This window comes from Alligator mississippiensis, chromosome 5 (genome assembly GCF_030867095.1).
Source record: "Alligator mississippiensis isolate rAllMis1 chromosome 5, rAllMis1, whole genome shotgun sequence".
Lineage (NCBI taxonomy): Eukaryota > Metazoa > Chordata > Crocodylia > Alligatoridae > Alligator > Alligator mississippiensis.
In genome coordinates, this window is record NC_081828.1 from 168,016,134 (window position 1) to 168,030,431 (window position 14,298).

Below are 14,298 nucleotides of genomic sequence, written 5' to 3' on the forward strand. Positions count from 1 at the left end.
GAATTTTTTCTTTCTTTTAAATCCTGGTTTCTTGCAAATTCTGATAATAAAGATGAAGGATAAAATGTTGCATCTTCCATGATGTAAGTATTTAGGTCTTCTGTTTGATAGAGGTCATGTACTATTGTTTTTAATAGATGAAGCATGAGAATGTTTGCTGTTTAGATATTTGTGTTTCTCACTAACTGTTGGTTCTCTGTTTCTCAATAACTCTTGCTACCTTGGGCCATCCCATGGGATTCATGGAAAACACTGATTCCAGGCTCAGGTAAGAATTCCTAAAATTGATATATAGCCTTAAAGCATCCTTCTTGATCAAACTGTCCCAGGTGCATTATTTGCCCTTTTCTGTTGCATTCCTTTACATTTGATATATCAAGAAAACAATTTATTCTTAGGAAAATATAATAACACACAATGTATTTTAGTAGAACTTTAAAGCTTTATAATTAAAAAATAAGTTTAAGGGGCCAGTTCTGGCTTTTATTTAAATTGGTGTGACTTTTAGGAGGTGATACTGTTGAGGTCAACCTTTTCTAAACACCAACAAATAATAGCACCGAGTAGGGAGGTATGTGGAGTGTAGAATGAAAGACTGAACAACATCATGTCAAAGGAGGTAATAGAAAGCAAGTTTCCATGCAGGTGAAGTTAAAGTTATGTGTAAGCTTTAATGTAAGTTAGCAATGACAATGGTAAGGTAAGGTAAAGTCCATGAGCATAGAATGAAGTAATTTTCCCTTGCTGTTGAACACTTGTGTTAGATATTTTGTGTGCTGTAACCTTAAGCATTTCAACTATTTTCATGTATAGATTTTGTGTATGGATTAACTGTGTGTGATCTTTACAAGGCACAAAAACCACATTTTGCTCACACTATGTGTGGATTTCAGGTATATGAGGTTGTCCCATGCCACAGTGACTGTAGCCAGTACATATGGGTTACTGAACCCTGGAGTGTCTGCAAAGTGACCAATGTGGACTTGAAGGAGAACTGTGGAGAAGGTGTTCAAACCAGAAAAGTCAGGTAATACAAAATTATTTTCCATGTTAAAGAACCCACACAACTAGAAATCATGGGCTCCTATCCACATGCAGAGAGGCTGATCCTATGCACTGTAATTACAATGTGTCGGAGCAGACTCGATTAATTGAGTGCTGAAGCATGATAATTACCGTGCTCCAGCAGACTCGTGTCATGTGTATCAGCATCTGCATACTGAAAAATAGTAGAGGCAAATGATGAGCTTTAGTTAAAGTGCCCCCTCTGTCATTTTTCAGCATGGGGACACTGATACACATGACATTCCGTGCACCTTAACTAGAGCAGCTCTTGCAGCCTATCTAATTAAAGTACCCCTCCCCCCCACCTCCCAGAGAACATCTGTAAATACCCCATGGTTTTATGAAAGAAGTAAAATGCCATGAAAGACAAAGACACTTAAACACAAATCTACCTACAAAATATTGGACCAGAGTCTCAGCTACTACAGATGTGTGTGGCTGTGGTGAACTCTGCCAATTTACTTCAGCTGAGAATTCAGCCCCTTGTTCTTTAAAATATCTATCTATATATATATATATCTCCAAATAATACTGTAGTACTCATTTTATTAGTAGTCTATATTATTTTTATAAGACACCTAGATGATCCCAAAGCACTTTATAAACTTAGCATACAGATCATTTTTCACTTTTCTTCAGTGGGACAAAAATATCTCTAGGGTGAAAGATGGCAGCCATTGAACATGAAACAGCAACCCCATCCAACAATTCAGGACAGAAAGTGCAGGAGATAATGTTGTCCACACAAGGCGTACAGTGTGAATTAAAAACAAGCAGGAATCTAATAAAGGGATAAGGCACAATGCTGCATTTATTAGAACACAAAACATACAACATGAAAAGAATAAAAACCAGTAAGGTTATCTGCTTCGCTCATTCCTATACATACTCGTTCATTCTTTCGTTCATTCACACAAAAGAAATAAGCACACGCACACACACATAGTTAGACAGTCCTGCAGAAGTTAAGGTGTTACCAAGTTCTAAAGATGCTCAGGTCAGTCTGGTGGCCAGCTGGACTAACCATGACGAATGGAGTCAGGTCTTGTTGGATGCTCCCAAAACTCCTTCTTGCAGGTAGACAGACCCAAAGCCTTTTCTTTGTGTTCATTCTTTATAGTGATAGCTATCCATACAAGCCTATGAATTCCACTGAGTCAGACATGAAGGTCATCCTCCTTATCCTGTTGGCAGGCTGGGATTGGTAGGACATGATCTTCTGGCTTTACGGTCTGCTATCTTCAGAGGGGTTGTTGCTTGTGGTCTTTAGCCCTTAGGGTGAAGGCATGATTTAGTACTTAGTAATCCTTAACAGCTGACTCGACATCACTGCAACCTTTAACTGTTAAACTGCAGAAGGCTATTTTCACCTGCTGCAAGAGGACTGTCTTCCTTCACATTGTCACATACATACATCATTCACTCTTTCATTACCTCTTTTCAAACATACCAGACATACCACAGACCTTACATAAGCGTTTTTCTTATACCAAATTTAACTTTTAAAATCATGAGATTTTAAAATCAATGGGTCAAATATATTTATGCTAAGCAATAGGAAATTTAAAATAGATGATTAATTCCAGAAAATATTATGGAAAATAAATCATAACAAGATTCACTTTATCTTAATGGCTAAATAATTCGTTATTTAAAAATAGCAATTAAAGCAATTATAGCTACTGCAATACAACAACAATATCAAATAGAAAATGCAGAACTAAGGCACATGGGATATCCCAAACTGGAATTTGACCAGGTCATTGTAGCTAATAGCTATTGAACAATACTAAATGAACTTGGCTATAGACTGGGCCTCAGATTTATACCTGAGGCCAAAAAAAGGTCATTGCATTTTGCATTCTTATGTATTGTCATTAAATACTGAACTCTGGAGTATCATTAAATACACTAATCTTCTTTATTAACTGTATATTTAACCAATAAAGCCTGTGATGGCAGTATAAAAATGATCAGAGCCAGTGTTCTTATTGGAATGATATATGTCGTGCAAGACCTTAACCCTAATTTAAATTTGCAATGCCTTGGAGAGGTTTAGTAGAGGAATAATGGGGGGACTAGGGAGCACAGATCAGGGGAAGGGAATTCCTTGGTTGCATTAACTGGCACTGTGCCATTAAAGTCAATAAAGAGAGACTGTGCCCCTTTGTATGTTTGCTAATTTTCTAAACATTTTTGCCCTTGTGGGAGAATTGACATTAGACTTGTAGGAAGGACTCCAGACAGAGGCTGTTGTGTACCCATCCTGCCTGCTCCCTTCATATTGTCTAACATGCACTAAATTGGTTTTCTGTTAACTCAGGTAATCACTTGCCATTAAAACCAGCAGTGACACAGCGTCCTAAAAAATCAAAATGAAAGATACTGAGTTTGAGATGTGTGTGCTGGGGAGATTACTAGAGAGGGGGCAAAAATCTGTTTGAAAAGCTGATTGCCTCAACTGTGATTTTTGTGTGATTAATTAATCTGATACTTCTAGTGTGTCCACAGATCTATATGGCTATATTTCTGTTTTTGTTTTAAATGTTTAGTGTGAATTCAGTTAATCTAAAAGCATACATGAAAATACCTAAAACTTTCTATAATTGCTCAATGTTTGTCTTTGAGAGAAGTTGAAAAAATGAGCTGTCAGGAGAGTTAATCTGAAATTCTGGTACAGCATAGCAATTCCATATTGTTCTCAGCCTGGGTAAGAAAAGCTGCCCCTTTTATTTCAGTTTAGTTTTTAAAAAATTGGATACATTGTTAGGAATTTTATTTTTGTATTTTTTCCCATTGACATGAAATTGTTAAAGAGTAAGCTTAATGAAATATGATTGTCCATAAATCTCCAGACATACTCCATTACCAATCACATTACAGTGCTATTATAAGCCCATTTAAAAAACCTGTTTAACCTATTTAAAAGACATCTCTCATAGTAAATAATACAGCAAAGAGTGCAGTGTTGAATATATATATTTTTTTTATGGTTTTACAGAGTGCCCTCCAGGGGGTCTTTGCTCAGGACTGCTGAGGCCTTGTCTGGTGTCTGAGAGAGCCCCTGAAGCCAGCCTAGGCATGGCTTGTAGACCAGGGGAGGAGCCCAGGCCTCCTTCCCACTCTGAGACCCCCAACCTTTCAGTCTCTCACTTTCCCTGGTTCTTTGTAGCCCCAACTCAAGGAGTGAGCATGCAGTTCCACTCCTGAGACAGGGACTTTGCTTCTTGTTGGGCAGATCCAGTATAACCCACAGTTCCAAAGGAGCACAAAAACAGTTTCTTTTAGTCACAGCCTTTATTGGAGGAAGGGCCAGCCAGCCAGAAGCTCTCTTCCCCTCCAAAGGAGTGAGGCAGTCTCTCTGTCCCCAAACCAGACGGTACAGCCCTGAGCATGCCCAAAGATAATCAGGTATTCCCTTTCCAGCTTCTCAAAGCTCCTCCATGTCCCTAGACTTTTCTGTCTAAGAGCTGTCAGGTTTGTCACAAATATAAAATTTTGCATAATTACTCTCCTGTAACAACTATATTGATCTGGCATGCTCTGCCAGGGGGTTCCTCTACACAAACACGCACCCAAAAGGAATGAGGACTGTTTGACCTACAGCTTACAGACAAATAGTTTTTGACATTACAACCAAAGTTAGAGAAGAAAATATATTATTGATGCCAAAGGAATAGATTTCCTGGCCTTTGGGGCTTTCAGAGAAAAGCCTCCTTTCTTTTCACCATCCATATACTGTCATTAGAGATCTAATTCCATACAGTAGATTTCTGCAGATATGATATGCTTATGTTCATTTAAGGGAATCTGTTTTAAAATGCCTTCAATCTGACAATAGGTATATGGGAAATGGCCATGTAATAGAATGGCAGAGTTTCAAAAATATTGCAGTTGGAGTATGGGTTGAATGGCTAGTATGGGCTTCTCCTTTTCAGTGTTAGGAAGTAAATGCAAACACCTTTCATTTGAGCAACATTACCTATGTCCTTTTTCAGCAAAAGGGATAGGAAAGGCAAAACTGTTTTGAATGGAACTTCTTTGTTTTGCTTTGTGGAAATATAGCATCTGACACAATTGTACTTTCGCCTGGATTGGTTCCTCACTAATACTTAAAGGTGATATGAATAATCATTGGCAATCCCTCACGGTGGAGGATGATTGGCTTCCATGATTGCTTTATCTGTGGATCTGAAGATGGCTGAGGAGGCTGGTCTGGGATTGACAGACTTTGTTGCAACTCAGACTTTAGTCTTCTGAATGTTAAGCAGAAGTCTCCTCTTCTTGTGTGCCTCAGTAAAGACAATGATGATTTCCTGAATGTCTACTTCCAAGTACGCACACACTCATCATCAGCATACTGGAAGCTCAATGATTGTGGCTGGGGTGGTCTTGGTTTTGGCTCAGAGTCAGATGAGATTAAACATTTTACCATCCATATGGTAGTTTAGCTCCACTCCACCTGGAAGCTTGTTGGTGGTCAGATGTCACATCACAGTAAAGAATATTGAGGAGAGTGTTGGAGCAGTGAGGCAGCCTTGCTTAACTCCCTTCTTCACCTCAAAGTGGTCTGTTATATACTTAAGGATGATATGAACAATAAAAGGAATAGGTTAGGATATGAAAAAAGCTATGTGAGTCTAAAATAAGGAATACAAATAAAAACAAAATTGCGTAGTCATCACAAAACTACTTAAAAACATTAACAAAATAATCCACACAGCACCACTATGAGGTAAGCAAGATGGGTTACCCAATACACTGTTTATACTAAGGCAAAGAACTTCCTCAGTTTCATTAAGTAAGTCTATGACAGCACAGGGTTAGAACCAATAAGACCTCTGAGTTTCAAACAATATCCTGGACTGCTGGACTTGATGTACTACATAAGAGCTGGCAATATTTCTGCTTTCTCAGACTCTCCTGCATATTCTGTGGGTTATTTATTTAATTAGATGATGAAGAATCTGTTCACTGTTCATTCCCTGTGGATAAACTATTTAAATGTTTCTAATTAATGTAGTTTAATGAATGCAGTTTTAGGAAGTCCACAACAAATAGAATCCTTTGTTCCAGGTGCATGCTAAATACAGTGGATGGCCCTTCTGACACTGTGGAGGATTACCTGTGTGACCTTGAAGAGATGCCCCTTGGTGCTAGAAAGTGCACATTGCCATGTCCTGAAGACTGTGTTATGTCTGAATGGGGCCAGTGGTCTAGGTGTTCCTTGGTAAGAAATATGTTAGCAATCTGACGGTTACAGTTTTAAGACTTTAAAAAAAAGAAAAAAATGCCTGAATAAGGAAAAGCCTGAAGTTGCAATGTGAAGATCTTGTACATAACAGTAACTACACATACACAATTTTGTACATTTCCATTATCAGCAGGATTGTCAATGGGAAATTGTCAACAGTTCCTTCCAAAAGGTAAGGTGCTTGCATTTCTCCATTTAAAGCGGTTGTTCAAGAAATGACTTATTAATGATGACAGTGTCCTAGTGACAGGAGAGGATATTTCTGGGTGAGTCATTTTTCATATCTAGAGACAGCACATTTTTTAGACCTGCTCAATCTTGATTTTGGACTTCCCATAATAAAGCAGGATTCAAATGCTAATCTACCTCTAAATCCTTCCCATAGATAGTGCCAAAATTATGCACCCCGTCTTAGAGTGTAATCTGTATCCACCCAAAGATATAAGATATAGCTCCTTTTCTCTCAATGTGAGAGAAAAGACTGACTGTGTAGTGAGTCCCCAGTGACCAATACTATTCTGCCCTGAATAGATACCATAGCTCCTATTCAGACAGCAGGCAGACTTCATCTGCCCTAATCCACTTGGAGAAGTACAGGTATCTCTATTATAATTATATGGCTATATCCAATAGGAATTCCAGGTCCAGCTCACTCTGAAAACATTGAAACATTGAAATTATCTCAGAATAAGACATCTACATGGAGCAGGGAAAAGGAGCTCACCCATGCCAAAGCCTAGTAATTAGTGCACTTGCCTAAGGAACATGACATCCAGATTCTAGGTCCTTCTGAGCCAGAGCCTGTTTGAACCCATATCTCCCATCCCCCAAAGTGTCCAGACCATCAAGCAATGGGGTAGGCAGGGCCAAGGGCACATTGAACTGCTCCGATTGAAGCTGGCTTATTGGGCAAAAAGAGGAGAAGAGGCACAGGACCAGAAGAAGAGCTTGTAGAGTAATTTTTTTGCCCAGTGAGGTGGGCACTGCTGTGGGAGTCCTTGTTCCTAGCATCTGCTCCCAGCACTGTTTCTACATTTTATCCATGTTATGTAAAATACAGAAAACGTATTGGAAGCACAAGCTAAGGACAAACGGCCTCTTTCCTCTCCATCAGCCAATAGCTAGTCAGATTTTGTTTCCAACAAAAAGTTTGGAACCTAAGTGGAATTTAGATACTTTCTATAGCAGCAAATGAGAGTGAAATAAGACTATGTAGTGGAGCCATTCTGAGCATGTTCAGAAGCCCGCACTGGAATTGAGATCAGGGTTGCCAACTCTCCATAAATGTACTGACACTCTGTAAAAAACCTCCCTAACATGTTGTGTCCGTAAGAGTCCATAAAAACATTTTCTCTTCCATAAAAGCACAGAGCCACTGCAGCTTTAAGCTCCATGACAAGAAAAAAGCTGGACCAGCACAGAAAGAAAGACCGAGCACAGCAATGTGACCTGCTGTCCAAGCAGGAGCACAGCACTCTGCATGTACCAAGTTTGCACTCACTGGAGCCTGCTAGACACCTGCACCCCTAGCAATGTGCTGCTGCTGGATTGCTGTGCCAATTGCCTGCCTTGCATTGAAGTTATAGGTGCGGGGAGGGGAGTACGGACAAAATGGAGCTGTAGCCTGGGAGGGGAAGAGGCAGTGGGTGGGAGTTTTTTCAGGACAGGGGGAGCAGAACTGACAGGTCAGGCTGGCAGGAGAAATGGGAGGGGGCAGGGTCTGCAAGGCAAGGTCAGTAGTGTAAGGTAAATAAGGGAGACTTTTGTTGAGGGCAGCAACATGTAAAACCACTTCTGCAATCACAGGGAGCTGCCAACCCAAGATTTTCTTTAAATGACAGTAAAATCACAGCAGTAAAAATATTTCTCTGTCAGTAAAAGATGTGCAAATTGTCATTAAAAAATATTTTTTGATCTAGATGTCCAAAAGGTATGGTGTCTCTTGCACAGGTAGGGTTAGGAATGCAATCAATATTTTCAAACTCTGTCAGACCCTCTTAAGAAGTGAATTTGGACTTGGATGTGGCCATAAGCGTATACTGCCAATACTGATAACTGGTAAGGAGCAAAACGCTATAGGCAAAAAACTGAGTTGAAAAAGTTAGCTCAGCTCATCATCCCCATATATCCTGTCTATCTACAATTCAAGTGAGAATACTAGGCAACAGAGAATAAAAGTGAGCTTCCCAATTTGGGGACTCAGAGTCAGTGCACTACAGATTCTGGAGAGAGAGCTCACAGTGGCTGTCATTTTAAAAGCACTGTCAGTGAAATGTGAACTATACAGGGAAATACTAAGGTATTAACAACATTATTATTCATAAATAGGTAATAAAACCAATTTGAAATAACAAACTGTATTTCCCTAAAATGAACTCTTTTCTGGTTATTAAGCAAGGAATAATGTTATTGTTTAACATTTGCATTCTGTCAAAGGATTACTGATGGTTTTACATGAAGGGACATTGAAAGGATTAAAATAAGTTGAGGGGTTTTTTTCTGTTTTCCTTTTCAAGCCCTGCAATAGAAGTAGTGTGCGTGAAAGGTCAGCAGAACCCTTAAGACTGCCTGATGATGGAAAGGGTTGTCCTGCTGCTACTGAGACAGAACTCTGCAGCCTGAACAAGAACTGTTACCACTATGATTATAATGTGACAGGTACTATGCTTATGATCTAATAACAGATTGTAAAAAAAATGTAAAATCTCTACCTATTTGCATAGATTAGCATTGCAAATATGTAAAAAAATAATGCATTAGGCAGGTTCATTTAATTCATAGAATCATAGAAGTAGTGTCGGAAGGGACCTTGTAGATCTTCAGGTCCGACCCCCTGCCTGGGCAGGAGGAAAACTGGGCTCAAATGACCCCAGCCAGGTAGACATCAAGCCTCTTCTTAAAGACCCCCAGGGGAGCCAGAATCTGGCTTTTAACCAGAGCAAATATTTTGACAGATATAAGCTAAACGGAGTCCCTCAGAGTCTTTCTACAGTTGCTCTTATCAGGAACTAAATAAAATCTGGGCTGGCTTTGCTACAGTCCTTCCTCCCAAGAGCTGCAGATACAGCTTCCACACATACCCCTTTCCACACATACCCGATCATTGACAATAATCCCTGCTTTACCACCATTTTCAAGAGGAAGGGGAAGTATCTTTTGTTACCTATGTCTTTTACTGATACAATAACACCCTGTTACCCATGAATGTTTTTTGTGTGTGGAAAAATTAATTTGCCTTAATGGATTCCACTATATTCAAAATACAGGTTTTTGAGCCCATTGTTCTGTTACAGGTCATGTATTATGCAGTGAGACCCAATTCAAAATGTCTTATTCAGAGAAAATGTTCTTGGGAGAATGTGTAATTTGGAAATATCACTTTCCTGCTCTTAGAAAACCTGTTTCCCTAGCCATTCTGTCTCTCTCTCTCTCTGTCCTCTCCCTCCCGTTTTCCTTGATGAATACAATAATTGACTTTTCAGAAAGACTCTGACTCCATAGAATAAATGTCACTTTTTCCAGTCTTATTAGTGGGCTCTATGATCCGTTGTTTCTATAACAAAAATGTTATTGAGGTATTTTAGGTCATTTGAATTAAAAATTAAATTCAGATCATAGGAAAGTAGGGTTGGAGGGACCTCCTAAGGTCTTCTAGTCCAGGTCCCTGCTCAAGGCAGGATCATCCCTGACTGAACAATCCCAGCCAAGTGTATAACCTGCTTTTGAAAGTTTCCAAGTGTGGAGATTACACAACTTCTGTAGGTAGCCTGTTCCAATGCGTGGCTACTCTCATAGTCAGAAAGTTCCTTGTAATTTTCAGCCTAAATTTCCCCTACTGAAGCTTGAGCTCCTAGGAGCTTGTTGCTCCTAGTTCTTTCCCCTATAGCCACAGAGAAAAGCCCATCTACATCCTCTCTATAATCACCCTTCAGGTATTTGAATACTGTTATCAAATCCCCATTCCGTCTTCTCGTCTCCAGGTTATATAACCCTATTTCTTCCAGCCTTTTGTCATCTAAGTGTAATCAAAGTATTATCAAAATGTTTCCTCATCTGAAATCATTTAAGTATTATCGAAAAGCTACATCATTGGCATGCTATCTTGATGGAGTCCTATATTTCCAGACTGGAGTACTTGTCAGCTCAGTGAGAAGGCTGTCTGTGGCAACGGTATCAAAACAAGAATGCTAGATTGTGTTCGCAGTGATGGCAGATCAGTTGATCTGAAGTACTGTGAGGAGGTGAGTAGATATTCTTTTTCACTTTGAGTAAATTCTTCCCTAATAGCTTCAATTCATGCTGTACCAACTGACAAGTACTCCATGCAACCCATCTTCGACAGATCATTCTCAACACTATTCATGGACTGTTAAGTACATCTTGAAGTGAGTCTTTGTCATTATTAGTGATTTCTTCATATAATTTCCCTGGTTACTTAAGAGTGCAGCCACAAAGGTATGCTAATTATTATACCCTGAAGGAAATGATTTGGAAACAATAAGCAATCAAGGTGAATAAAAGGTAATAAATCTTAATCAGAATGCTAATCATCATTCTAATTTGGTGTGATTTCTGTGTAGTGCCTTGGCCAGGGGCCAGAAGCATTCATTTATCCAATGTGTTATGAAACATTTGGTTTATGCCATTCTGCAGCTAGGCTGTGTGCTTGCTTCTTGTACCCAGCTGTGTAAGAAGAGAGAAATCCAAGTTGGTGAGAGAAAATTGCAACATCAAGAAAGTTAAGGTTTTTACAACAAGCATGTTTGAAGCAGTAATCTTCAGCAGATGCATCACCTTAATTGCATGTACCTGTTACAGTTGTTCCAACAGAAAATTGTTGAACTTGCCTTGCCCCTTCCTTCACTAAACCAATCAGGATACAAAACTACTTACATGTCCTAGAGGAAAGCAAGAGATTAGGATAATCTGTGGGCAGACGCATCATGGGAACTCCACACTAGCTTTGTGTTACCAGTTTCCCTCTTCCCTCTCCAGTGGACATCCCTAGCTGGCATCTGCTTCCTAAGGCTTATCTTTAAGGCAGAGAGGATTGCCAGAGGTGAAGGACACTAGGAAAAAATACCATATTTACTCAAATATAAAATGGGCTTCCCCCCCAGTCAGTATGGGGGGAAAAAGCTTCTTGTCATGAATGAAAACCTCATTAAATACACCGTCAACCATTAAACTGCTGCCAAAAGCAGAAGGTGCTCAGTCCCACTCAGTGCCAAGTCTTTTTCAAGTCATGGTGAGCCACTGCATTTAATACATTTTTATTTACTCTTTACTCCCATGCCTCAGCTGTGTACTTCCCCCCCATTTCCAGTTATTCCTATTTTTCTACCAGCCTTAATTGTCTGGCAAATATCACCAAACAGGGCCCCAAACAGTTCACCCTGAATCCCTCTGTGGCCTTCTCATCCTGTTGCATATAACTAGTGTGGCCCTGTCCTCCATGAGCTGGAGCTGGACCAGGTTGCCCTACACCTCTTCTGCATATTAATTTACTTTTCCCCAGGGTTCATAACAAGAACACCCAGTCATGAGTGGGGGACTACTTAGGACATGGATCCTTTGTGGGGGCAGATCTGGAGTATACACACATGCTGACCAGTGCTGAGATGTGGGATCACCATGGCTTGAAACACTATCAACATTGCTGAGGCCCAGCCCAATGAACTCTATGATAAATCATAAGCCATTTAGCTTTGGAATAATATCATCCATAGTTTGTACTATATATATATATATATTAACTTTGTGTCTCAGGTCAAATTAGCCAAATCAGTTCCATATTCTGTTGACTGAGCAGAGCTCAGTTGTTCAAGTCTGCATGGCACTACCACTGGCAAGTATCCTACGTCCCAGACTCTTCATCCTGGGTCATTAGATACTCCCAAATCAATGGCAGGCATCTGATGTGCAAGCCCCAAGCCCAGAGGGCTTGGGATAGAGATGCCCCCAAGTCTTGCTTGCTCCTAGTCAAAAGGCCATAGAAGCAAGTTGGAGAAGAACCTGAGAGCAATCCCCCATCACCAGAAATTGTGTAGTCAAGATCATCCCACTGGGAGGATATAATAGACTCTTGTAGGGGTGCCCCCCATAGGGCAATGGACAGGTCTCCACACTCAACTACACCAAGTCATTCAAAGCCAGGAAAAAAGGGATCTCCTTTTCCAGGTATGTAAAACCATCCGGGCCAAAATCATCATCAAGTCCTATCTGAAGACCAATAAATAGGTACAAAAGTGCTGTTTGGAAATGTGTTTCTGGAGTACCTGTCCTAAAATGTGCAGCAGCTTCAAAAATGGTAAAATGCATCAATTCTGGATGAACAAAATCTATAAGTACCCACAATAATTTGCCTATATGAAAATGACTACAGGCATGTTTATTTCAAAGTCAGTGGGCACCTCTACACAAGATATTTACTACACAGTTGACTAATTAAGCGCTCAATAAACATCTCAGCATCTACATGTATGTCCCTATTAGGGTACATGAAACTAATAAACACTGCAGCAGGGTAGTCTTATAAAATACAAGTACCCTGCTGCAGAGTTTTTTCATATGCACATGTAGATGCTGCCCCAGGCAGCCTCTTGGCAGCATGAGGGTGTTTCAACATGGGGGCTGCCTGCTGGCTAGCCCCACACTGAAGCACCCTTGTGCCTCAACTAGCCCCCAGCTGCACATGGGGCCAGAGGGAGCAGCCCTAGGCTAGCTGCTTCCCCCTGATCCATGTGCTACAGAGCGGCTGGCTGGAGCTCCGGGCTGCTTCAGCATGATAGCTGCTTACCGGCTAACCCTGCACTGAAACACTCTTGAGTCTCAGCCAGCCCCTCTGCAACACATGGAGCCCAGGCAGAGCACCCCTGGGCTGGCAAGCTGACTGAATGCCCCCTGGCAGCCTGGGCTGCTCTGACTGTGCTCTATGTGCTGTGAATGAAAATCTCTGGAGCAATATGCTTCAGAATTTATTCATGTGCACTAATTACATGTGTAAATTTTAGATACCAGGAAATCCCATTATCTAAAAAAAAAGCATGCAGAAAAAAACTGGGCCAGTGTACATGGCAGCAGCGTGTGCTGCTCAAAACCAGGGTCTGGCTGGCCAGAGTCGCACTCTAGTTGCTGGCCAGGCTCCGTGTTCCCAGATCACTGCTGCTGGGGCCCCAGGAGGCCCCCAGAATCCCAGGTAAGCCTGCTGGGGCTGCCCAGGTGCTGGCCCCAGCCTCCCCTACCCCAGCCAGAGCATTTTTCTGCATGCTAACCCCATGTGCAGGGATGTGGCAAAAAACAGTGGCATGAATCTTTGCAGCTGCTTTTTCCGCATGGCAACCGTACGTCCTTGCTTGTGGGAACACAACCAGGGTTATGAAATTTGTCCCTCACTTCCACTTGCTCAGGGAGATCAGGGCCTTACAGTAAGGTCAGGAGGAGAAGGCTGTAGGGGGAAGAAGTTGGGGGCCAGAGGAAAAGGGATGATCCCCCCCTGACTTATTTTCTTTGCAGCAGCATTGGGAGATAAACAAATTCAAGGCAGGCCTCTAATAATTAAATTATATGCCTGGAAAATTATAACAAATTTATAACGTTTCTATATATACAATCTAATTATTGGGAGGTTTTCATATATTCAAGGTCACCTTAATTTCATATGGTAATGTACTTTGGACTGTGTTACAATTCAGAGGAAAATTCTGCAGGACTGGTGGAGATGAGAGGCAATGTATGTCCCTCCTTATCCTACCAGCTCCTTACCAGCTCAGTTTGCAAGTGAATCCCTGAACCCTAGTCTCTAGGCAAAGTCAAGTGACATGCAGGTAGCTGACATGCCTTCTCTTTTTGAGGGGATGGGCACATGTAGATGTGAAGTTCTTTCAAAAGTGAGGGGGTGGGGGGCATTTCAGAAGGGCAGGCGATGACCGGGAGCACAGCTTATCTGTTATGTTCTAATGGTTGCATGTGGATAAACC

At 40.9% G+C, this 14,298-nt stretch overlaps 1 protein-coding gene across 1 annotated transcript in view; it reads left to right on the forward strand.

Moving 5' to 3' along the window:
• THSD7A (thrombospondin type 1 domain containing 7A) overlaps nt 1–14,298 on the forward strand; it is a 432,531-nt gene that overhangs the window by 381,720 nt on the left and 36,513 nt on the right. Inside the window, exons 18-22 of the mRNA XM_059728968.1 lie at nt 263–268; nt 894–1,027; nt 6,142–6,295; nt 8,836–8,977; nt 10,445–10,560. Coding sequence (XP_059584951.1) covers nt 263–268; nt 894–1,027; nt 6,142–6,295; nt 8,836–8,977; nt 10,445–10,560 — 552 coding nt within the window. The remainder of the gene's footprint in view (nt 1–262; nt 269–893; nt 1,028–6,141; nt 6,296–8,835; nt 8,978–10,444; nt 10,561–14,298) is intronic.